At 41.7% G+C, this 26695-nt stretch overlaps 1 protein-coding gene across 3 annotated transcripts in view; it reads right to left on the bottom strand.

Annotated features, from left to right (window-relative positions):
* Window positions 1-26695, bottom strand: part of BTBD8 (BTB domain containing 8) — a 70470-nt gene that overhangs the window by 17789 nt on the left and 25986 nt on the right. For 2 of the 3 annotated variants that reach the window (XM_075003214.1, XM_075003213.1), the window contains exons 3-9: window positions 20088-20365; window positions 18043-18160; window positions 11074-11163; window positions 8591-8671; window positions 6665-6761; window positions 4522-4610; window positions 4216-4318 (exon numbers count right to left, since the gene is read on the bottom strand). In XM_075003214.1, coding sequence (XP_074859315.1) covers window positions 4216-4318; window positions 4522-4610; window positions 6665-6761; window positions 8591-8671; window positions 11074-11163; window positions 18043-18160; window positions 20088-20365 — 856 coding nt within the window. Of the gene's footprint in view, window positions 1-4215; window positions 4319-4521; window positions 4611-6664; window positions 6762-8590; window positions 8672-9334; window positions 9957-11073; window positions 11164-18042; window positions 18161-20087; window positions 20366-26695 lie in introns of those variants that run through there. The other variant, XM_075003215.1, reaches the window with a different exon arrangement.

The raw sequence follows: 26695 nt of genomic DNA, 5'->3' as shown, positions 1-26695 counted from the left end.
TTTTTTTTTTCTTTTAGGTTAATAAGTCTGGTGGGCTCAGTTGCTCCCATTGTTCTCTTCTGATGCTAGGGAAGAATATTTTCATAATGGAATTTTATTATATTTTCCCTCTCTTCTTCATTAGATTTTGCTGCCTAGAGAGAAGGCAGATTCACTAACAAATGCCAAAATCTAAACAAGCAAGGGGGAATATCAGAGAAAAGTTAAATGGAAAGGATAATATTAAGTCATAGGAGAGCATGAAAGCCAGTTTAACGCAAGGGGCAGGAAGAGTTCTGGGTGGCTGGAAGACATTCCAGGAGCATCCCCCAAGCCCCATGAACCAACTATCTTCTTCACAGAATATCTTCACTTAGCCCCTCCCATCCACAAGGTTTCTGTAGGAAGGAGTGATCAAGTCCAGGTGATATTTGTTTTAATTAGTTTCCTAATATTCCCTTTTTTAAATTTCAGTTATAAAAGTAACTTGAGGTACAAGACCCTTATGTACTTTGAATTTTGCATCATTCGGGGATGGCTTGAGGGGTGGGCTGGGGCCCTGGGAGGGAGGCAGGGGGTGCCCATGGCTGCTGCTTCCCCAGGGCTCCAGGCTGGGAGTGCCTGAGGCACCTACTTCCCTGGGGCGCTGGGCTGGGAGCAGCCACCCGGAACTCTTCCTGCCCCTTACATTAAACTGGCTTTCATGCTCTCCTATGACTTAATATTATCCTTTTCCATTTAACTTTTCTCTGATATTCCCCCTTGCTAGTCTAACCAAGATTAATCAAATTTAGGCTTTTTAAACCATTGATATATCTTCTCTTTCCAATACTGGTTTATACTAATTTGCCTTTGCCTTCTCACAACTAAAACATACCCCATATTAATTAGAAAATTGGGAAGAGAACTGAAATTTTTGACTGCAGGTTTACATTAGGAAGATCCTGCTTGTAGAAAACATTGTTTACCTTTGACAGCATTTTTAAACCAAGATAACCGAGAAAAGAAAAGCAGTAAGTACAACTAAATACATGACAGAAAAGAGTTGAAAGTTCAAATTCACATGTACCATTAAAGCTTGAGTACTTTCAAGCTCAGAGAAAGAAAAACACAGTGTATATTTTCAATGTGCATTCCAGCTAAGTCCTCATAAAACTATTTTTACATATGTTACGCACCAAGCCTATTTTTTGCATGTGCATATGAGAGCAAATAAAGGAAAAACATGCACTTAGGGTTCGATTCCGCTCCCACTGGCTCAATTACAAGTCTCTCCAACAATGGCAGATGAGGCCCTAACAAGGTGAAGTGCAACTACCTCTTTCTTGCAAGGTGCTGAGAGCCCTCAGTGCCCATTAAGCACTTCCAGTGAAATCTGAAATACCTTCTGAGCCTATCTGCATCTTATTTCTCCACACAATCTTTCTCTAGAGTGAGAGATAACTGTGAATAACTATAGCTTTGTTCTAGGAGGAAGTTCTTTTCTATTTTCTAAGAAATTGTTGCTTTCTAATACTTGTCTGTGAGGCTACCATTAAGAATCTTCAATGTGGTTTTCAACAGCGTTTGTGCTTAGAAGTTTCTAGCTTCTTGTATCAATCTATGGAGCTTTCTACCAAGAAGTTTCTACACTGCAAGTCTACTCCTCCATATACTTCACATTTCTCTCAAGATTTGCTATTCAGGAGCAAGAAAAATAGCTCATTAGTTTGGCTGTAACTGTTCAAAAGTCCTATGCATGGTATAAAAATGCTTTTTGTAAAATATTATGGCTCAAATAAAATACATATCTATAAATATTAATTAGTCTGGTTTGTCAGGAAGTTTTAAAAATATGCAAAACCCCATAGGCCACTAGGGCATTTTCAGTCTCAGGAAATGTTGGGAATAGATGCCACACAGAACACAGGATGCAGAAAGAGGCATGTTGATTTATGTTTTGAACTCCATGATTATGAAATCCTACTAGACCTCATCCAGGAGGCACAGCCCAGAACATTCAGCACAGGAGGAACAGTATGTGGGCAGGCAAGATGGCTTTAAGTTACTTTCGTATCCCTTCAATCTTGGATGATCTGGGGGCTGGAGCGGTCCCCACAAACCTATCAGCTGCCCAGGATCACCCTGTACACCTCAGCACCACCCAGCATCTCTGTAGCACTTCATGCTGCAACTCCACTTCTCCCACCTTGTCCCCAGTACATACCCTACACCAGCAACAGAGGTCAACAGAGGATGACTCTAGGGGTATGTCTACATTAGAGAGTTTTGTTGACAAAACTTCAGAGTGTCCACATTTCCAAGGCATTCTGTTGACAGTAAATCCACAGAACGCGACACTTTTGTCAACAGCGTTCTGCTGTTCCTCCATGAGGCAGAATGCCTCTGTGGACAGAAAGCCAGTCCGTATAATCCATGGGGCTCCTCTGTCGGCAGACAGGGCTTCCAAGACAGTGGGCAGCCCTGTCTGCTGTGCTTCTGGTTGGCTGTTTTGCAGAGAGAGTGGCCAGGCAGTACGGCTGCTCTCTGTCAATAGAGTGGATTGCTCTTTTGATCTGCAGTATGGCTACGATCTGTCAACAGATATCTTAGGACAGTAACTTCTGTCAGCAAAACTCTCTACTGTAGACGTAGCCTCTGTTGCTTGCACTGGAGTATCATATCCAGGCCCCAAACCAGGTATTTTAGAGCTCCTTAACTCTGTATAGGCCCCTTTAGCTAGCGTGAGGCAGCTGGAGTAGGGATGAGAAAATCATCCTAGGTATCATGTAGCTTAACAACAGAAGGATAGTTTTCAGGATGAAAACAATCTACACTTCTTTGTGCTGTGATACAGTGTACATTCTAGATCAAATTTTCAGCTATCATAACTCTTATCTGAATTTGATGCACTAAGTCAGCCCTGATAATCATTTCACAAATACTAGCGTAGTAAATCTGCAAATTTCAGCATTATATTTGGAGCTGAATGTAAACACACAACAGCAGTAACAACTGGTAAGGTCTGAAGAGATGTACATTTAGAGGGCATATCAATGTTGACCACTTGTGAAATGGAAGATAGAAAACTTAATATTAAGCTCTTAGGGCCACCAAAAATTACACACTAACAATTTTGAGATTAGTTGAGATTAGTTGCCTATAAATAAGGCTGTAATTTAGTAATGGATATTTTTAACAAAAAGCCATGGACAGATGATGGGAAATACACAAAAATTCACTGTCCTGTGACCTTTCCACAATGTGCACTATAAATACCCTGGAGTAAATCTTAGCTGGCAGACACTAGGGGAAGCCGCTGCTCTGGTGAGTGGTGCTAGGGGCCACTGAGTAGTAGCTGCTCTGGGTATCTTGGGGTCAAATCCCCACAACTGTTCCTGCCACCCTCAGGTCTACTGCTCATGTGATCCCTGGGGCCAGCCACACTGGATACTGCTTGGGTGGTCTTCAGGGCCACTGCCATGGGCTGCTTGAGTAGCAGCTGGTGCCACTGGCTCTTGGGGCAGCTCCATCAATGGCCAGCATGGTTGGCTGAGGAGCCACTCTAGCAGAGATTAGCGCAGCTGTCCTTAGGGCCAGAGTCTTAGATAATCCTGAGGTCAGACACACTGCAGAAATCATGGAAGACATGGAAGTTCACAGAATCCTTGACTTCTCTGACCTCCATGACAAACACAGAGCCCTACCTATAAGTAGATAGCTAGTGACCACACACAGTTAAGTATTTTCACCTGAAGCCTTGGGGGGCAGGGGAGAAGCAGTCTGTGCACAAATCTCCAATTTAAAATTTGGGGTGAAGCCGTCCTAGCTCCATGAAGTCAGTGGTACAACTCCCACTTACTTTGGTCAGGCCTGAATTTCACTACTGGCGTCTGGTATAACAATTAAATTGACAATTACTTCAGATTGGTCCTTCTCTTTATCTGAATATATAACATTGTACTATTCTGTCAGAATATCGAATTTGATAATTTGATAAATACCTCTGGAATTGCTATACTCTGGAGTGGTTTAAGATTTGCATCTTCATGTGTTCCATGAAACATCAATGTGATTGTATTTATATGTCAACATTTATTCTTATGTCTTAATTTCCATAATGTTCTTTTATACTGATTAATATACTGTACAATAAGTGATGTTTTGTATTTATGGATTTTTAAATTCCTTTGAAAAGCTAAAGAAACACCATTTTAAACTAATGTACGTGTAAGCACTCACTATGTACATACTTACCAAAGACTGAATCATCATAGTAAGACAGTTATTCTGAAGCTCAGCGGGTAAACTGGCAAAGCTCCTCTCTGACCAACATTTCACAAAATGTTTTCCTACCCATCTGTTAAAATAAAAGCTTCACTAAATTAGGAATACAGATGAAATTTTATAAAACTATTATAGTATCTTTACCTCTAACATAAATGGAAAATATTTTAAAATATGAACTTTGGGTTCCTCCCAAAATTATGTTCAGTGTTTCAAAAACATTAATTTAAGGAATGAACAGTGAAAATAGACAGCATATGCTATAATTTCACTTACTTCATGCAAGCAACATAAAGGTTTTCAACTGCTGTTGAATGAGCAATAGCCAAGCATTCTAGCACATGTTGCTGCCTTCCAGGAATAGGCTAAAATTATGACAAAATAATCACATTTACTATACATTTTTACTTACAGAAACCATGCAGATATACAAGTACTCAGTTTAGCCTGAAATACTGTCGATGACCACAATATTTATATTTGTGGAAATCCCCTGAACTCATGGCAGGATCAAGTACCATCTAGACCATCCATGACAAGTGTAAGTCTGATCTGCTTTTAAAAATCTCTAATGATGAAGGTTCTACAGGCTCCCAAGGCAATTTATTCCAGTGGTTAACCACCCTGAGAGTTAGGAAGATTTTTCTACCGTTCATACTCCTTGATGCAATTTAAGCCCATTGCTTCTTCTGCTATCATCAGAGAGTTAGGAAAAAAAAAAGTCTCCCTCCCCCTCCCTTGTAACAACCTTTTAGATACTTAAAAGCTGTTAAGTCCCCTCTCAGCTTCTTCTTTTTTCCAGACTAACAAAGTCCACTTCTTTTAATTTTCCCTCACAGGCCATGTTTTCTAGATCTGTAATCATTTTTGTTGCTCTTCTCTGGACCTTCCCCAATTTGTCCACATCTTTCCTGAAATGTGGCACCCAGAACTGGACACAGTGCTCCCATTGCAAACTAGAGTGGGAGTATTACTTCTTGTGTCTTGTTTACAACACTCCTGTTAATACATCTCAGAATGATGCTTGGTTTTCCTTTTTTTTTTTTTTGCTACAGTATCACACTGTTGGTTCATATTTAGCTTGTAGTCCTCTATAGCCCATAGATCACTTCCTGCTATACTCCTTCCTAGGTAGTCGTTTCCTATTTTGTATGTGTGCAATTTATTGTTCCATCCTAAGTGAAGTGTTTTGCATTTTTCCTTATTGAGTTTCATCCGATTTACCGCAGACCATTGCTCCAGTTTTTCTAGATCATTTTGAATTATAATCCTATCCTCCAAAGCACTTGCAACCCCACCCTGCTTGGTATCATTTGCAAACTTTATATGACTTGACATGAATGTGCATGTTCAATTTTCCACTTTCAATTTTCAGTTGAATGGAAATACCTGACAAATATGCTCCCATGAAACCTACTACAGGTTGAACCTCTCTAGTGTGGCACCCTTGGGATCTGATCAGTGTCAAACAAGAGAATTTGCTGGACCATGGGAGGTCAACACTGTCTAGTAGCATTATCAACATTTCCACTGCTTACTGGGCTCTTAGAAGACATTTAGAGTTAAATTACAGCTATATAACAGCAAATAACACTGAGAGCCTGGATTGGTGGTGGTACACAAACTTTATGGGACCACAGAAACTTGGCCATACCTCTTATAAGTGGTCATCTAGCTACCTAAAACCAGGCCAGATTACAGATGTTGCTGGATGAGAAAGTGTTGTACTAAAGAGGTTCAACCCGTATAAAACATGTCTGTATACAACCCCCCAACACTATAAAGCTACACATGAAAGAATAAAATTCTAAGGACTTTCATATGTTTAACTGATATAGTGGAATACTGCATTTTTCCTGATACGGTTTATAAACTGTGCCTAATTCATTGTTCTTTCAAAAATAGGTACTTGACATTGCAGGCGTTATTTTCCTTAGTAATCTCATTTAATGTGATGCAATTACAGAGAGTGTTAGAATCGCATGACCCGGGCCTAGCACCTTTGTTGTAAAAGAGTAATTCTTTGGCCTTGTCTGCACTAACCTCCACCCTCAATCTAATCTACTGACTTCAGCTATCCACATAGTGTACTGAAGTTGATGTACTTACTGTGGCACCTTATGTGCAGTAAGATTGGTGGGTGCTGCTCTCCTGTCGACTCCTGCTACTTTTCTCATCCTCCTGGAATACTGGTGTCGACAAGAGAGCGCTTGGGGATAGATTTATCCCATCTAAGCAGACTCGATAAATCAACAGACACTGGATTTATCACTGCAGTGTGGATCCCTGGCATAGTGAAGTCAAGCCCTGAGTTATCAAACATTTCAACAATTCGTCTTATAATACAGGAATCCAATTTTGTCCCCCCCAGGTATTTTGGCTCACAAAGTAGTTTGAAAGCTAAATGACATACACATACCTTTTGAAAAAAATTGCAGTAGTCTCTTTTGAGAATATAGATAGCTACTTCTTTCAGCCCGTCTAGCCCATACATATCAGCAATGCTCAGTATTCGACTGAAGTAAGAGCAGCAATGATAGGAATATAAAATGAATAATCAACCTGGAAGTTCACATTTTTGCTTACAAGACAATTTACAATCCAAATGACCTCTTCCCAACCCTTTTCTTCTTCTCAGTCAGAAGTTTCTATACACCACTGTGTAAAGAATAAGAACACAGTACATCTCTACAACCGTAGTTTTCAACCTGTGGTCTGCAGACTGTTGCAGGTCTGCAAACTATGTCTAAGATTTTTCAAAGGGGCTGGGCACTGCCATTCAACATGTTTAGAGGTCTGTAATTGAAAAAAAATTAAAAGCCACTGATCTAGAATGTTCCAAAATATAATTGTCAAACAGAAATAAAACTAGCTAAAAAGCCCCCACAACTAATACAGAATTTCTTACAGGGCTTTCAGTACTCATCTGTTTTAAGGGCAAGTGCTCTTTTCTAGTTGGGTGATTTATACATTTCATGGCTGCCCATTACAAGGGTAATATATGACGTTATGGGTTACGTAGTCTGGCATCTGAGAAATACATCAGTGATAAGAGCCACTTCCAAACAACAGAGAAGCACAGTAAACAAACTACAAAATTACTAATTTTGTAAAATAATTAATACCTCTATGATATGGCCCACTCTAGGAAAGGATTTGTAGGGGACATTTTAAATACAATTCCATGTCATCTTGGGGGAATAAACTTTGAACAAGTGACTTTCACTATTCATAAATTATGTTATTGACATAAGCTGACAATTGACAAGCTACTGGCCTGCTCAAGCTTCTATAAAACAGACGACAGTGAATATCTCAAAACTCCTATTTACTGCTATGCGATTCTACTGCTGTCATGTTGTATGTTAGAAATATCCAAATGTAAATGTAATGCTTAGCAAAGTATGCATACATTTAAGTTTGTGAACAAACGCCATATTCCTGAAACCGCTCGAATCCAATTTAAAAGGCATATAATCCCGAATGAATAACACATCTAATGTAATTCTACAGAAAAGAATTGGGAATGAGCAGATGATGCAGTAAATCTACGCAGAACGTATGTACTTTTGCACACCTTGAGCAATGGAAAATAGCTCCAATCATTGCAGTCACTGAGGAAAATTTTGGGAGTGGATCCTGTACATCTATGATTTTGCAAATGCCAAAACCTTGCTCGATGTGGTGGTGGTGGTGGATGAGGGGAAGAAGGAGATGCAATGTCTTAATTACTGGTCATGGAGTAGCTCCAATACAGCCTGGTACCTTAATGATGGGTTCTATCCCATTCACAAGACCTATAGATGTACTGCAGCTATACACTGGGGAGAAAGTTTAGACCAAAACATTTTAAAAAGAGATTGCCTGCAAGTGTTTCATGTTGCTGTTCAACTGCTTCTAATGACTTATTATTTTACAAACACTGGGCTATCTCACTAATTCAAAAAGTGGTTTAAATACTTCATTCTCGATATTTGTTACAAAAATTCATTTCACTTTGGCCATATCACTAAAGGCAGAGTCAAAGCAGAACATACAACACAAAGTATCATATTATTTTAGCATAATAGGCTACAACTTGTTTTTCAAACATTTTCTCCCCTATATAATTTTCTCCAGGACTTCTCGTTCACATTTGCTAGCAGCTGCTGTGTAAAAAAGATATATCTAAAAATTATATTATTTTTGTAATTTCCTCAAAATATATTTAGGTGAAATAATCATTACACTTGACACCTTTGTTTTATTTATACCACATGATGCATTTTCTTTTTGAATCTGAATACAAAAAAAAAGGCAAAATAGACATGAAGTGTGATTAAAAATAATAAAAGTTGACATATACCCAGCATCAGCTTTGTCTGGAAAGTCCAGGATTCCTCCATATATAAAATACAATATGACATTCATTTCTACATGGTTTATGCTGCAAAATAGAAAAGAAAATCACAACAAGAGACATGTTCAAAAGAAAATCTATTGCTGACATTTTATACATCAAAATAGCTCAGAAGGCTTGTGTGTCATCTGGTCATATTATGAAAACATACTGAAAAGAAATGAACTAATGAAATTCAAGAGACAAGGTGGGCGAGATAATATCTTTTATTGGACCATCTTTTCTTTGTTAGAGAGACAAGCTATTGAGGTTACACAGCTCTTCTTTCAGGTCCAATTAAAGATATAACCTCACCCATCATCTCTGTCTACTATCCTGGGACTAACACAGCTACGAAACCACCACCTATTATAAAATGAAAGCAATTTTCAAGTTTAATCTCTGACACTTTGGCTTGCGAGTAACTTCACTAATATGAGCAATCCAACTGAAGCTTCACAACACTAAATCTTTGTGATTAAAGTTATAACCATCCTAAAATTACTTGCCACTAGAATTTATAATGGTTGAGATTATACCAATACCCATGTGCAGGCAAGGTATCTTAAAGACATATCACTAGTAAACAATACATTTTTAATATTAACTGTGTATGTTTAAAAGAACTTTAAAATAAGAATTTTGATTTATGGGTTTCTTAAACATGCAAGTATATTTAAACTTTACTTTTCATAAAAAATGCATCACCACCTGCATTGTGATAGTAAGAAGTCAGATCGTAAAATATTCAGAAAGTTTCTACGGGCTTGATTTTCCACCATTGTAGACAAAAGAAATTCTTCCATCAACATTAATGGTAGCAGGATTTATATTGGTGAACACAATTTTCAGAATATTAATCCTAATCTCAAAGTCTAATTCCCAAAACACCCAGGTCCCATGCCCATTCGTGTAAATGGAAACTACTCATGCATGTTAATAAGCCACCTCTTAAAACATTAAACATGTTGAAGCAACAGACAGTGATGACTAAAAACAAGGAAAAAATTGGTTGCAACATGCTAAGAAACAAAATCAACACAGTTGTCTTGCTCTACATTAGCACACAAGATAGCCATAAAACCAGCAAGAAAAGGTTTCCCTGCTGTCTTGACAGCTGTTATCTTAAGCAGCATTTTTATTATTTCAGAATAAGCCATATGCACTTCACTCATAAGTGTTTACAAAAAGACAGCATGAAAAGCTGCACAAAGCAGAAAACTGAATTTGAAAAGGTAGTAGAAGTACAATAGTGGATCTAGTTAGCTATTAATCCCTGGAGCTTGTAAAGAGCTTAAACAATATTTTGTAGAAAGTCTTTATGAAAAAAGAGACAAACGCCTTAGTTATTCAGAAAGATGGAGACCAGTTACTGGGAGTAGGGTTGGGGGAAGGTACAAAAATAATATTTTTTTCATATGATTTAAAAATTCACCATGTAGCGTACACAACTGAAAAATGTATAACAACTGCTTTACAAGTTTTTTAAACAATAAAATAAGTCAGAACAAACCTCCTCTGTGATATCACAGTGATGTTATTGAAATAGGAAAATAGAATGAGATAAAAACAGTGAAGGATTGCTTGGTTAAGCCATTTTATAACAAGACAAAGTATATACATGTTGTAACACTCTATAACATACACGACACTTCGTTAAAAAAAAAAGTGGATCTGAATGACCTGAATGCCAGATTAGTTTCCAATAGTTTACAAAGCATTAATATATAGATTAATTTATATTAGATTAGCTTTGTAATTCAATGTTACATATTATGTGATACCAGCTACTAATATTTTATGGACATCTCTAAAAAGCTATATAGATTATATAAAATTATAAGGTGTTAAAAAGAATAGAATTGACAGAAAAGTCTCTGATTTAGCCATACACTATGTACTAAGACTCAAGAAGAGTTTCACTTTCTCTACACCAGCACAATATTGTTCTGAGGAATTGTGGACAAAATATTTCCAGACATGTTTCTATTTCCTAGCGTACAATGATCCCAAATCATCGTACACTAGGAAAACCATGGGTTAAAAGTGACCTACAAACAGAATAGCTGATTTGTTTTTATGTCCTAAATTTGCATTGGGCTTTATCATGCAAACAGCTATAAAAATTTATGGAACAGCACAGCTGTATAGTGCACGTTTTTGTGGCATAAGTGAGGTTAAACAGGAGCGTAAAAACCTTCATGCAGGCTGTGGGACACTAAAATGTGGATTATGGGAGAGGATAATTCCCCCCCAGTTGATAAATTTAAGAGAAACATTAAAACTGCTGTATTCTATACCACACCAGATATTTATTAGGTTGAAGAAAAAAAAAGTAGCACAGCAAATAAAAATGAATTGCTTTGTATTCAGCATGCTTGCTGCATATTTGCAATGTTTTTAAAATTACCTACCTTTGCTCCCATATGATTTGCAAAAACTATGCTTACCCTTGAAGAGTGATGTGCTCTTGGGAGCTTTCAGCCCAACTTCCACTCAGCATAGCAGCAAAGTAACTAGATCTGGCACATAAAATGGCCCTGAGAGGACAAAAGCAAACATTATTTCACTAGATACAAATGTTTATTACAAGAAAAAACTTAGATGAGATTGATTCAGATCTTTGCCCTCTTACACATCAAGGTATCTGTACACTTGTATATTCTTTTCTCCCAGTATCTTTGGCACCTCATCTCGGGATCCTATAATAGTGCGGAAAATTAATAACCACTTTAAGGGTGTGTCTACATGGGCACAAATCTTCAAAATAGCCATGCTCCACGTGGCTACATGGCTCACTGATTGGAATAAGAGGATTTCGAAAGGTGGGGATCTTTTCGAAAAGGACCCCCGTGTAGCTGCGCCGAGCTGTGCGCTTTCAAAGTGCCGTGGCCGGAAGCATCCTAATGCTAATGAGGCGCTGAATATTCAATTCAGTGCCTCATTAGTAATCTTCGAAATATGGCTATTTTGAAGATTTGGGCCCATGTAGACACAGCCTAAATGTTCTCAATTAAACCTAGTTTCTAGTACCCCTTTAGTATTAACATAAAACTGAAGACATCAAGTTGTCATTTGACTTACCTGTTCCTCTGAAAGAGAAAGTGGAACAGATCTTTCGAAAGACACAGGTTTGTATGACATTACAGCATAACACTAAATTTGATTATTTACAGGACAATACTTCAGACAATTATGTCATGGGCCTCTTGCCAATACTCACTGCAAACAGATTTTAACAAAGAAATGTTTATGAAAGATATAGCTAAAGCTTCAGTAAATCCAGAGCAACTAACTATCTACCTCTCAGCAAAAGTTAAGTTTAAGACAATTCTAGTATATTAGTGTGTTCACATAAAGTGGGATGGGCTTCCTACATGAGTACATGAGAAGAGCTACACTTTATTTTAGGGCTGTCATTAATTCCACTGGGCTGGATTAATTCCACTGTTAAAGCAAAAATAAAATATAATTTAAATAATTTGTACATTTCTTATATTTTGAAATATAGATTTCAATTATAACACAATACAAAATGTCTAGTGCTCATTTTATGTTTGATTACAAATATTTGCATTATAAAATAGTGTTTTTCAATTCACATTCTACAAGTATTGTATTGCGTTCTCTTTATTATGAAAGTTGAACTTACAAATGTAGAATTACGTACAAAAATAACTGCATTCAAAAGTAAAACAATGTAAAACTTTAGAGCTCACGAGTCTACTCAGTCTTTGTCAGTCAATTGCTCAAACCCACAGGTGAAGAGAGGCATTTGCATGGCACTGTTGCAGTCAGTGTCACAAGATATTTACATGCCAGATGCACTAATGACTCATGTCTCTTCATGCTTCAACCACTGTTCCAGAGGACATGCATCTATACAGATAACTGCTTGATAATGACCCAAAGCAGTGCAGACTGACATGTTCAGTTTCACCATCTGAGTCAGAAGCCACCAGCAGAAGATGAATTTTAATTTTTGGTGCTTTGGGTTCTATGGTTTCTGCATCAGAATACTGCCCTTTTAAGACTTCCGAAATCATGCTCCTTACCTCCTCCCACTAAGATCTTGGAAGGTATTTAGGATTCTTAAACCTTGAGTCAAGTGCTAGATCTATCTTTAGAAATCTCTCATTGGTATTTTTGCATTTTGTCAAATCTGTAGTGAAAGTGGTTTTAATATGGGTCTTCATCCCAGACCGCTATAACATGAGATATATGGCAGAATGCGGCTAAAACATAAGAGGAGGCATATAATTCTCCCCTCAATGAGTTCAGTCACAAATATATTTTAAAAATGAGCATCAGCAGCATAGAAGCACATCCGCTGGTATGGTGAATGAACCATGAAGGGGCATACTAATGTTTAGCATATCTGGCACATAAATACCTTGTAATGTCAGCTACAAAAGTGCCATGAGAATACCTGTTCTCACTTTCCAGATATACTGTAAATACAAGGCACACAGCATTATCACCTAGAAATAAAATAAGCTTCCCTGTCTTCATGGTTGGCTGAACAAGAAGTAGGATGGAGCAGACTTGTAGGCTCTAAAATTTTACATTCTTTTGAGTGCAGTTATGTTACAAAAAAATTACATTTGTAAATTACATTTTTATGATAAAAGATTGCACTACGAGCACTAGTATGAAGACAATTGAAAAATACGTCTTGTTTATCTATTTTACAGTGTACATATTTGTAATAAAAATAACATGAAGTAAGCACTGTATACTTTGTATTCTGTGCTACAGTGGAAACCGATATCTGAAAAATATTTAAAAAATCCAAAATATGCGATAGATATCAATGTTTAACAACATGATTAAAACTGTGATTAATCTCAATTTTTAGTCACAGTTATGTTTTTAGTTAATCACATGAATGAGCTGTTATTAATCGAAAGCCCTACTTTATTTCCTTTTAGTCTACAACAGCCCTCCCAGGCTTGGAAGCATAATAAGAATAAATCAAACACTCTGTTTTATTCCCTCTCCCCCTCATAAAACAAAGCAAATCAGTCCTCCAATTCAATATTCCATCTCCAGCAATGCCAAGTACTTAAGAGAAGGGTATAAAATGTCCCATAATATAATTAGTTGTGCTATACTAGATATTTGAGCGGACACAGAGAGGCAGAAAGATCGAGAGATAAGGGAGAGGAAATTGCTTCCTGACACCAGCTCATAATTAGCGTACACCCTGAAGCACAAGGACTACATTTTATCTTAGCTAGTATAATTGCAGATGATTTTCTCATTCATATTAATTTCTGATCGTTTGACATTAAGCTTCAAATCTGAAAGTTACTTTGCTTTGGTTACATCGTTTTGCAGAAAACCCAGTAAGTTACATACTATAAGAATGTTATTTCCTTTTATACATTATAATTTGTTGATTTTAAATTACATTACAGCACTCCCGTTGTTTGGCATAAAGAATGAAGCAGCATTCAATTCACCTTTCATTCCCCTGTCAGTCTGTACACTGGTGTCTCATACAGTTTCTTTTTTCTCCAACCTGTCCGGTCTAGAATCTCTCTCCCATTCCAAGACAGCCAGCAATAAATTAAGCTTTCTTGGTATCCTGTTAATCTGAATTAAATATGTTTACCCCCAAATCCATCAAGGATGCTGCCGTAGACAAAACAGTCCTGGGCATGGGAAAGTGATTCTAAACATGAATTCATAAAAGTGAATTCTAAACATGCAGTCTTCTCCATTTACTCTCCTGCAAGCAAATCACATGATCTTCGTTTTTGTCATTTCCCCTCCAAACAAACTTCTGCAATGAGCAGGAACAGACCAGCTACAAGGCTAAACTGCGTTTTGTACTATACTGAACATTTACATAATGCATGTTAACTAAAATGGCTACCCAGTAAAAAATAGCATATATAATGTTATCAAAACATGCCATATTTGTCTGTCTCGGTATGTGTTACTATGTATATTTTCATAGGTTCCAGGTGCATTTGACACAAAAACTAAACTTGCCCTTGGTTTCCTGCTGCTATGATCTGAGGCACATAGCAGTGTAATTTGGTCATTCTTAAACATACAAGTCACTAGGGATTAAAACCAAATAGCAGTTCTCTTGCAGTATTTGGGACCCAAGTTCTTTACTCCAAACAAATACTCCACTGAAATTATGGGGATTGAGTAAATAAGGAATTCTCTCATGGGTATGACTTGGGCCTTGAAATTACCTGCGGTTTGAAGACATAACTTCTTATAATCTGAGATGATAAATGAAAGTATTTGCTCATCTACACTGCAAATACACCCGAAGTTACCTTTCTGAATACACCTTCAACTGTTTAAATCTCTATGTACTACTGAAACAAACAAACTGATTTTCTTGGGTGCTAATAAGATGCACTGCAATATTTTCTGATACTAGCTAAACTAGATGCACGGCTCCTGGGAACATAACAGCCTGAACTGAAATACATCCCCATGTCATTGGTAGGAAGTAAAATAAATCAGACTTGCTACATTAAATGGATATTTTTCCGTTTCCTCTAATCTCACTGAGGCTGTGTCTAGATTTGCTGACCGTTTTTGGCAAAGATACGCAAATTGTGCAGTGCATTTGCATACCTTTTGTGCTGACATTTCTGTCAGGAGAGGCTTTTCTGACATTTGGCCCATTCACGGGGGCCAAATGTTGGAAATCCACCCTCTGTCTAGACATCCCTTCTTCCTCCTGGAATGAGGTGTACGAGGATGTTGACAGAATGCTCCCTACTGGCAGATCTCTTCCGAGAGATCTGCAGTCTGGACACATGTTCTGTCGACAAAACTGTCAACAGAAGCCTGCAGTCTAGACATAGCCTTAGAGAGAGAGTAGAAAACACAACTTTTTTCTATCCTAACTCTCTCAATTATAAATGTAAAATATTAGTGAAATGCATGCAAAATGGAAAACTATTTCAAAGCTGAAAAATATTATCTAGATTTATGCCTGTCTTTGGGACAACCCAGATGAGAGAGATACTAATTGATTATTGGGTTTTCAAATACCTATGAGAAAGATGAATACTCAGTCACTTTGTTCACTTTACTCTTTTTATTTGTACATTGGAAAAAAATTCAGAAAATCCATGCATCAACAATGTAAAAACCCATGACAGTTATACCGAGCTTTCTATTTAAAACCCCTCAACTCTGGCCAATAGGGAGAGTGAAGCACAATGAGCTGACTGACTTAAATAACTGAAGGAAACATTTGGCCTGCAGTGTTCTACACAGACATGCTAGGACAATAGATAATCTGTAACAAACTTGGGGCTCCCATCTCAACAACTTTTAGGGGATAGCCTCCCAACATGGGTATAAAGAACAATGTAAATGATGAGGCACTATGTAGGTGAATAAAGAAACCTGAACTGGTGGGTACGAGCTTTGCTTCCCACATCTGCACTGCTGTCATTGGCAGTGTAATGCTCTGCTACCTGAGTTTCTCTCTTCACTGCAGGGAAAGGTTCCAGTAGCAGGGAAGCTCTGGCAGCTCTCAACTGGGGGCGAGTTTCTCTTCTACAGGGAGTGGCCAGAATCCTTCCCCTTTGCAGCTAAAAACTCCCACAGTAAGTCAGAGCCTCTAACAAGGGATACAATGGAGAAAAGCTCCAGTTTCCCCCTGCGATACACTTTCACAGTTCACACAGCTGCACATTGCAGTGAGAACACAGCCTGCAGCACATAGCTACACCTACATACCTGCTGCTGCCAGTGGTGTGCAATGCAGACATAGCTTTACAGTCACGTATTTCGGAATAAATGTTGCCTGGGTCCATGAGCCATATTTTCTATAGCATCCCAGCAACTCTTCTCTGCCATTCTAGCTGCGTAATGGGGCCATAAAGAGCCAGATCTCCTTAGCATAGAGCTGACATTAGTTTTCATGTCTCTTATGCTACCTACATTTCCCACCAGCCTCTTGCTATGGGGGAATATCAAGAATATGAATGAAGGTTGTGGCTTTCTAGGGCTGCGTCACCACTATGAGATAAGAAATCAATTTTAATAAAATCAACTTTAACACTGGGTTTTATCAATTCGATTTTGAGCATCTTCATCTTCCCACATGCTCCCCAGAAAATCGACTTCCTGCTACCTCTCACATGTAGCTTAAATCAAGTGCTACTGCAGTGTACTGTGGGAGCCTATCCCACAGCTTCCTGAGCCCCGTTGCATTCTGGCCCCACAAGTAGATGTGGGTATATGATGACATCTTCCCACATTTCATTCCCCTCTTCCCCCTGCCATGGTAAGTATGTTTAAGCAGACATGGGTGTTACACTGAAACATCATGCCTGGGCTTTATTTTGGGCTTGGATATTGACTTACACCTCCTGGGACAGTGGACTCTAAGTAGACACAGGTGCAATACTGAAACTCAAATGAATCATCAATAACGGCCCAGGGCGGCTAAAAGCAGCACACTTTTGACAGCCACAAAAATTGTGACTGCCCACGGAGGCCCTTTCAGGAAACTGAATGTGGATTTAGGCCTCCTTCCAAAAAAGACCCTTATGCTTAAGCAGACATGGTTGCTACACTGAAACTCAAATGATTCACCAGGCTAAAAGACCCCAGATTACAGCCAGGTTTGCACCTGGAAAAAAAGTAGCTACAGCTTGTTAGTTTCTGCCAAAAAATTATACATTGACTGAAAACAGGAGAGAATGGTCATCTTGGCTTTACCAACTGCAACTTGGTAGTCCTAAATGGTTCTTAAGCTGAGTGCTGAACTTCGGGGCGAGCAAGGGACGGTAAGTACTGGGAGACAGGGAGACAACATTCACCTTTGCTTTACTGAAATGGTCACTGTTTTCTTGTGGACAGGAAACCAGGGGTGTAAAAATAGAAATGGACTGATCAGGGTTTCAAGAACCTTTCCTTTCCATCCCCGGAGGTTTCCGTTTATTGGGGCTGATTTCATTAGGATTTAATAAGTATCAGTTGACTTGTAGATTTATTTATTTAGATAGCCTGTAAATATGTCTATCATTTTAAGTTGGAATACTGTGCTGTATTTAGTTTCAATTGGTTTTACTTCAATTAATATATTGCAGCCGAATTCCACTTTAAATTTATATTAGGAAAAAATAAAACAAATCTATAGCAGTAAAAGCACATTATATTTTCTGTCAAGTCTAAAAGTTATCAGAAGAATGACATCTGTAAAACACAAGAGTGCATTTCAATTAGTACAAAAATATTCCTGGTCTCTATGGTGAAGCTAGCAAAGCCATTACAGTAATTCTCACAGAACAAGCCAGGATAAAGACACCATGTTAAGAATATTTTATTAAACAAATAGAGCACTACAGGTACGTAGCATTAATCTATTTTACACATAAAGGACTGCGAGTGAAAGAGTTTACTTTCTAAATTCATTGCTTAAATACCTGTGAGCTTGAAACTGTTTGCCTTCTATCCAAATATTAATATCTGCACAACAACATTTTGTGTAGAACATTATTAAATCTTCTCCTAAACCAGATGCAGTTTCTAGTTCAGAATTACCTGTAAATGAGAAGAAATAGTCATTTGCTTCCAATTATACTGGATTATTTTGATGTTACAATTTCAGGCATCTGAAACAAAGGATCTGTTGTACTAAAAAGACAATACATTTTATATCCATGCTGCAGCTTTCAAATGGGATATTTTATTTCCCTCTGAAATGCACATTTGATGAAAGGCTTTTCAGACAAACTTACTTTTAGGGGGAATACCTTTTATGTGTTACTCCTGAGACATTGAGAGCTTTATCAACCCTTAGAATTTTGAGCTCAATGGAAGAGAAATGCTACTATTACTGCAGTACATGAAAAGCATTATTCTTTTCTCTGTACAAACCAAACATACAATTCCAAAGAGAACAGTCTCTGAAGAAATTTAAGTTTATGTCTGCTGTAAGAGACAAAGGCTATGCAGTCCCCACAAAATGAAAAATTGATATTTATATTTCTTCACTCACAAAGCTATATGGAACTGGGTTGGCCCTGTCCCCTGCCCTGCCTCCCACACCGTGTGCTACATGTACATGAAATGCAGTGGAAACAGTGATGTTCTGCAATGAAGGAAGGGAGGGACCAGCCACTATGAAAGTACTGTACCAAAGGGGTCTGTGCTTACATCTGCTATTGCTTAGAAGAAGCATTAACAATCATATGATGCACCCACTGAAGTGCTCCCCTTCCTTAGGTTAGGGCAGCGGTTCCCAACTTTTTCCAGACGGGGACCCATTTTAACAATTCAGGGAGACTTGGTGACCCAAAGCAATTCAAAAACGTGGGAGGGGGAAGCAGTGCTGTAATTAGCTGATTTGTGCCTGAGGCAAGAATATAAAACCGCACCCTTCACGTTTATATATTCCTAATAGTTGTTTCATAGAAAAAAAGGAAAATACATTAATAATAAAATAATAACACCACCATGTTCATTATAGTTAATTACTTTATTATTATAGTTGTTCTGAGTTGTGGTGGGGGAAAGACCCTCATCCCCAAACCGCTCCCCGCCCCACTCCCTCAGCTTAAACCAGGGGCTGGGATGTTAGGGGGCTAGGGAAGTCACCCTCAGGGCTGGGGGGAGTAACACTCAGAGGCTGGAGGGGCTTGGGGAGTCACAGTCAGAGGCTGGGGAGGAGATACAAACAAAAAATGAAAAACAGACAAATTACTCACATAGAACAGAAGGGGGCAAATATGGGTGAAGAGGGGGTGAAAATTACTTACTGCAAGAGTCTATTAAGTGGCTTGCCTGGGATGGCTACAAATATTAATGCATAATATATGCATAATGCATAAACTGCTTCTCTATTGATAGAGATAGCCGCTGGATGTGGCAGTGTTAAGGAGCTGCAAATAGCTTCTTTAAGAGCCACATGCAGCTCTGAGTTGCTGGGGACCCTTTAGAGATCTAACTGTGATCCATGTTTGGGTCCTGACCTATAGGTTGGGAATCCCTGGGCTAGAGCCACACTACAGTGGAAGAATGACCTGTGCCCGGGGGTCAATGTTGACCCCTGTACTCCTTGCAAGAGGTGAGGAATAAGGAAGGTCGAAGGGAGAAATGCTCCCGTCGACATTCTGACGTATGGACAGATATGGAAGTCAACCACAGATAAATCAATTTTAGCAATCGTAGCTAAAATTGCGTCTCTGTGGTTTACTTCTATGTCTAGTGTAGACATAGGCTGAGTATGTGTTACTAAACTTTCATTCCATGGCAGTATGAATCCAAGAGATACAGTTTTAACCGCATCCTGTATGCTCCTTATAATTCCCATTTACTCAGGACATGAGTGAATGATCTGGGCCAAAGCAAGAAATATTCATCTTAGTCTTCTTAGTGCAGTAACCATAACCCGACCCACAAACTTTAGATCAAACCTACACTGGTGTTTGGTTAACTAGAAAAAAATGACAGAAAATTCTAACTTCACCTGGCTTAGTTACATTTTCTTCAGCATCATTGTCTTCTAAAATTTCATCTTCATTATTCTGTTGGCAAACAACTTCCGTTTCTACGGCACTATGTAGAAATTGCTGATCATCAAATGTTCTGTCACTTCCAGTGTATTTTACATCTGATATTTGAGTGTTCCGAGGACTATCAGGTGTAAAGATTTCATCTCCCTGTGTTTGTCTGGGCTCCAATATTTTTTTCCTCAGAACGTCTTCCTCAATTTCCCTAATGTTTTTATCAGATGAATAAACAGCCCTAGAAGAAAGCATTCAAATTTACTCATGACATTTTTCAAATGTTTCAAAATAACAGCTTCAAACCACATTTCTTTGTTATGCCCAACAAACCTTACATGAAGGAAATATAAAGAAACCAATTACTTTTGAATTGCATACTGAATATTATATATAAATAGAAAAAAACAGAAATTGAGAGTACTTGAAAGTATGCAAAATTTGTAAACAAAAGTGTTGAAATCATCAGCACATCATGTAATTTACTATCAGGATGCAAGACTGCAGCATTATATTTCTTTTTCCAACATTCTTGGTAGCTTACTTTCCTTCCAGCTGGGAGAAAAACCTCTAAGGCTATGTCTAGACTGCAGGCTTTCGTCAACAGAAGCTTTAGTCAGAAGCTATCTTTGAACAAAACCTCTGCCAACAGAGAGAGTGTCCAGACACCAAAGCACATCGAAAGAGCAATCCACTCAACCGACAGAGTGCGGCCAGACAGTCCGGGAACTATCTTGGCAAAACAGCCACTCGGAACTACCTCAGCCAGTGTTGCAGATCACCAATTCCTTCCAAGAGCTGGTGCCAGAGCCCCACGGAGACGCACGCTTAAAGGGACCCCTCTGGAGAGCCGCTCCCTGCCCCTGCTGTGGGCTTGCCTACTTCTGACAGGGACAGCCAAGCCCCCAGTGCCCGCTGAGCTTGCCCTGAAATTGCAGGCGATGCAGTTGGTCCCTGGGTGCCATGCCACCAGAGCTGCCCCGGGCTTGCGATGGCCCCATGCAGACATGCTCCAGCTGCTCAATTTTCTGTCAGCTGCCTTCCTTTCCTCAGTGAAGCCAACCCCAAGATCATCTTCAGGACTGCTGTTCTGGTTGCAGGAACTACACACCTGCACCCGCTGTCCATGGTGCACAGGTGGCTCTGGAGGCACCACATCAGTTCAGACTGGTGGGACTGGCTGGTTATGGGGCAGTGGGATGACCAGCAGCATCTCCAAAACTTCTGCATGTGGAAGGCCACCTTCTTGGAGCCTTCTGCCTGGCTTGCCCCTGCCCTCCGGAGACACAACACCCAGCTGTGGTCCACCATTCCCGTGGAGAAACAGGTCACAATTGCCCTCTGGAAGCTTGCTACCCTTAACAGCTATTGATCAATGGGCAACCAGTTTGGCGTTGAGAAGTCCACCATCAAGGTCCTCATCATGGAGGTATTGCACTCTTGGGCTGCAGTCCCTAAAGGCGGACCCTCTGGAACTGGGATTGAAGGTATGAGAGAAGGAGTGTGGCTGGGGGGAAGCCCCATCCCTGGGGGATCATGTTGTCCCACCCTCATACAGTTCTGCTACTGATGGTGGGGGTGGCCACCTCCCAAAGGCCCAGGTACTCCCCACTTTAGTCCCTGTCATGTGTGTTCAGTCGCCTCCCTCTGCAGGTTGTGAGGGCTGTCAACTTGATCCTGCTGCGGAGGGTCATCTTCCTGGGAGACCTTGACCAGGTCGTGGCCGGATTCGCTGCCCTGGGGCTCCTGAAGTGCGCCAAAACCATCAAAAGGACTAACATCCCAATCTGCACCCCAGAGCATCATGCAGCCAAGTTCATCAACAGGAAGGGCTACTTCTCCATGGTGTTGCAGGACCTGATTGATCACTCCAGACAGTTCAAAGACATCCACATTGGGTACTCAGGCAGCGAGCACAACGCCTGCTTGTTCCACAGTTCCAGCCCGTGCCAGAAATTGGAGATGGGCATATCTGTCCCCTGCCAAGAGCTGGCAGTTGGAGACATGCAGATAACAGTCTGAGTTGTGGAAGATACGACTTACCTCCTCATGCCGTGGCTAATCAAGCTATATACTGGACAACTGGACCCCGGCAGGGAACAACTCAATGAGTGCCTGAACTGCACCAGGATGCAGGCTGAATGCGCCTTTGACCACCTAAATGCACGATTCAGGTGCCTGCTGCCCCGCCGTAACATGGGGAGGGCACAACATCCTCAAGATTGTGGCACTTTGTTGTACCCTGCACAATATCATGGAGGGGAAGGCCATCCTCCTCGAGTGGGAGGCAGCTGCCAGCTGCGAGGGGTGAGCCTAAGAGCAGCTGAGCACAGCTGTCAACTGCCATGCCTATCAGGACAGGGCATGGATCCAGGAAGCCCTGAGGAAGAGCTTCTCCCAAGGACCCCAGTTAACCCTACCCAAGTCTCCACAGCAGGGGCCCCAGGCCCACAGCCTCCACCCATCCCCACCACAATCTCTCCTTCATCCCTTTACCCTCCCCAAACTTAGAATAATAAACCCACTTGTTTGTGTGGTGAACAATAAACTGGTGTATTTTTAACTATTTATAAAAGAGGGGTGGTGGTGTTTGGGACTGGAGAGTGGAGGGTGCCCTCTGAAGCTGGAGGTGGGGGGGCCTGCGACATGGGGTGGGGGATCTCCGAACATGCGTGGAGGAGAACCATGAACCCAGGAGGGAGCAAGACCCTGAGTGGCATCAGCCTCTGGATCACCTCCCACTGTGTATTTAGGGCCCCCATCAGGGCTGGCTGGGTGCCAGGAACAGTAGGGAGGTACAGACAAGGAGGGGCTGGGGCAGGGGACACGGCCACTACGCGGGGAGCAGGTGGGGAGTGGTGTTCAGGGCACCTTGTGGGAAGGCAGTAAGGTATAGGGCTCTGAGAGCAGCAGCAGGCAGCTGGGCCAGCATGTCCCACCACACTGTGGTTATAGTGTTGCAGTGGGACATTAGCTGGTACCATACCCAGGAGTACCACTCCACATCCTCACAGACGCGGTAAACAAGCGTTTGTTGTATGTCTTTTAGGACCGCCACATGCTGCCACAGGAAGTCCTCCTGTACCTGTGATCTCTTCTTACTCCAAGGGTGGTGTGGCGGCAACATGGAGGGTAGCCCAGCCCTTAATTGGTTTTGGTCCAGCTGTATGGAACACAAGGAGGGACAGACGGTCAGTCATTCATGGAACACAGCTCCTGAGGCTGTGCCTCCCACAGTGAGCGGCAACCAACACCCCTCAGGCCAAAGGACAGCAATGCCCCCGGCGCAAAGGCATGTGTGGCCTGCATAGTGGACCCTACTGCACAAGGATGCTGAGGTGCCTATGGAGCCATGCTGGCAACTGCCACCCTCCGGATGACAGGCTACCATCAAGAGTGGCGTTCAGCCACAGAGAAGTCCCCTCAGGGGTGGAGTGGGAGCCAGGCACACTGGAGCCCATCACACCTCTGTGGCTTGTACCACTGACTGCTGGAGCTGGGTGCAGCACCCCTCAAGCTGTCCAGGGTCATGCCGACACCCTTGTGGCTAGCTTGCTTCCAACTGTGGCAGGTATTGAGAGGGTGCCCCCCACCAAGGGCCTGAAGCTCATCCAGCCTCCCGTGAGCCCGGCAGCAGAATGCCACCCGGGCCCTGAGGCTGTCTTGTGGGTCTGGGTGGCACATGCTACTGCTGCACACGGTTCCATATGCTGGGACCACAGAGTGGGTTCCCGCTTGAGCAACACACACACCCTGTCCCATCTGCACCCACCTCCCATGCCCTGGGGTGCGAGATTACCAGGGCACTCACCTGAGGAACCCCCTGCAGCATCCAAGGTGGCCCAGGAGGTGTCCTGACTGCCTAGGATCGGATCCAGTACGATCAAGATGCTGCCGGTGTCATCCAGGGCCTGCTGCTGCCCCTCCTCCAGCTTGCCCTCCTCCTCCAGTTCCTCCTTGTCAGTGACAAAGGGGGTATTGAGCCCTGTATACAGGCTCAGACTAGGAGAGGCAACGTGATCACCCCCCACCCCCAGGATTTGGTGTGGCTCCCAGTAAGAGGGGTAGGTGGCTAGTTCTGACCCCAAGCAGCCTGCAGCATCCCAGGCCCAGCCATATCCCTGCTGCAGTTTTTACCTTAGCCCTGACCTGCTTGAGTGTGGCCCCATTCAGCCAGGGCCTCGGCCAAGTGGCCTTAAATGTCTGCATTCTGGAGCCTGGCCCTGGGGTCTTGCAGCGCCTCCTCCTTGGCCCATAGATCCTGGCAGACCTAAATCTCTGCCAAGGTACCACAAAGGGATGCCTCTTTAAGCCACAGGGAGGGTCCTTGGATCCCTGGGGCTGCTCTCTTGAGGGCCCAGGGGAGTTTCAAGGGGCCTGTGGCTCTGCCATATCTGCCCGAGATGTGACTCTTGAGCACGCTGGATACAGCCGTGTGGCTCATGGCACACTGCTGCTCCCATGCTCAGCTTCCTGCCATGGGGTTCCCCAGGCTCCCTGCAGCTTTAAGAGGGCCCAGAGGCATGAACCATATATCACTGATTGCTACAGACAAGCTGTCCACTGGGGCACCAGTGTGGTTTCTAAGAGGCCTCTTCCTTCAATAGAAGGCCCCCTAAAATGTCTACACCCACCTTTTGTCAACAGATCGCTCTCAACAGAGGCACTCTTCCTCATGGTGAGCCAGGTATGGGTGTCAACAAAACCACTCCGTTCTGTCAACTTATTGTCAACAAAATGCACTTTACAATCTGGCCAGTCCCTGTGTTTTGTCGACAAAAGCCTGAAGTCTAGACATAGCCTTAAAGAAAAGTCAAGGCCACTCCATATCACCTGTCTACTCCCATGGTCCACTGGGAATAACAGACATCTGCTATACAAACTGGCCAGTCCTAACAGCCAATATTAAGGATGGCTGATTTATCTGTGCAGCTTAGCAGAACCAAACATTAAAATGAATTCACCCAGGCTAGTCTCATCATGACATCTACGAAACAGAAAAATAAAAAAAAGATTCTAGGGAACATCACAGTTAGTAAAATTCTAATGATTAGAAAGTCTGGTAAGTTAGGAGTCAAATATAAATGTCAAAGAAAACCAAAATTTATGTAAATCAGACAAAGAACCTCCCTCTTGCAATATCAGCCTCCCATTTCCCCCTCAAACCTACTTTGAAGATGTATTATTTTCAGATGAAGGATTTTATGGCGTTTACAAACTGTAAAGTATGTAGCTAAAATACCACACTTGTACTTGAGTTTCATAGTCAAATTTTCAACATTAAATTAGATACAGTAAGCTTTGCTAGTCTCATTTAAAAGCTATCCTTACATCTGGACTCAGGAGAGTCATACTTATAGAGATGTTTACTTTGTGTTTAAATACTCAGTGGCAAGTGGGATTTTTGTGAATATTAGACAAATAAATCTATTTGTTGAATCAGGAATTATATTTGCCTGCAGACTGCTTGTAGCTTGACCCTTAGGCTACGTCTACACGTGCAGCCAACATCGAAATAGTCTATTTCGATGAATAGCGTCTACACGTCCTCCAGGGCCAGCAACGTCGATGTTCAACTTCGACGTTGCTCAGCCCAACATCGAAATAGGCGCAGCGAGGGAACGTCTACACGTCAAAGTAGCACACATCGAAATAGGGATGCCAGGCACAGCTGCAGACAGGGTCACAGGGCGGACTCAACAGCCAGCCGCTCCCTTAAAGGGCCCCTCCCAGACACAGTTGCACTAAACAACACAAGATACACAGAGCTGACAACTGGTTGCAGACCCTGTGCCTGCAGCATAGATCCCCAGCTGCCGCAGAAGCAGCCAGAAGCCCTGGGCTAAGGGCTGCTGCCCACGGTGACCATAGAGCCCCGCAGGGGCTGGAGAGAGAGCATCTCTCAACCCCCCAGCTGATGGCCGCCATGGAGGACCCAGCAATTTCGACATTGCGGGACGCGGATCGTCTACACGGTCCCTACTTCGACGTTGAACGTCGAAGTAGGGCGCTATTCCCATCCCCTCATGAGGTTAGCGACTTCGACGTCTCGCCGCCTAACATCGAAGTTGGTGCCGCTACTTTGAAGTAGCGTGCACGTGTAGACGCAGCTTTAATGAGCTAAAGGAGATTGAAAACAACGTTTCTAATAAAAGGCCTGCCTCTAAAGATCACCTTTGTCCTATAACTGAACATTTTCCCTTCTGACTACTCTATAAATTATGCGAGAACACACGTTAGTCAAGAAACAATAAGACACTGCAGAGGAAGAAAGGGAGTGGAGGTGGCAAAGTGGGAACAGCTAGCACTAAGAGGCCGTGTCTACATGTGCATGCTACTTCGAAGTAGCGGCGCCAACTTCGAAATAGCGCCCGTCACGGCTACACGTGTTGGGCGCTATTTCGAAGTTGAAATTGACGTTAGGTGGCGAGATGTTGAAGTCGCTAACCCCATGAGGGGATGGGAATAGCACCCTACTTCGAAGTTGAACGTCGAAGTAGGGCATGTGCAGACGATCCGCGTCCCGCAACATCGAAATAGCGGGGTCCGCCATGGCGGCCATCAGCTGAGG

This window comes from Carettochelys insculpta, chromosome 9 (genome assembly GCF_033958435.1).
Source record: "Carettochelys insculpta isolate YL-2023 chromosome 9, ASM3395843v1, whole genome shotgun sequence".
NCBI classification, from domain to species: domain Eukaryota; kingdom Metazoa; phylum Chordata; order Testudines; family Carettochelyidae; genus Carettochelys; species Carettochelys insculpta.
Note: the sequence above shows the minus strand (reverse complement) of the source record. Positions and strands in the feature narration are given on the sequence as shown.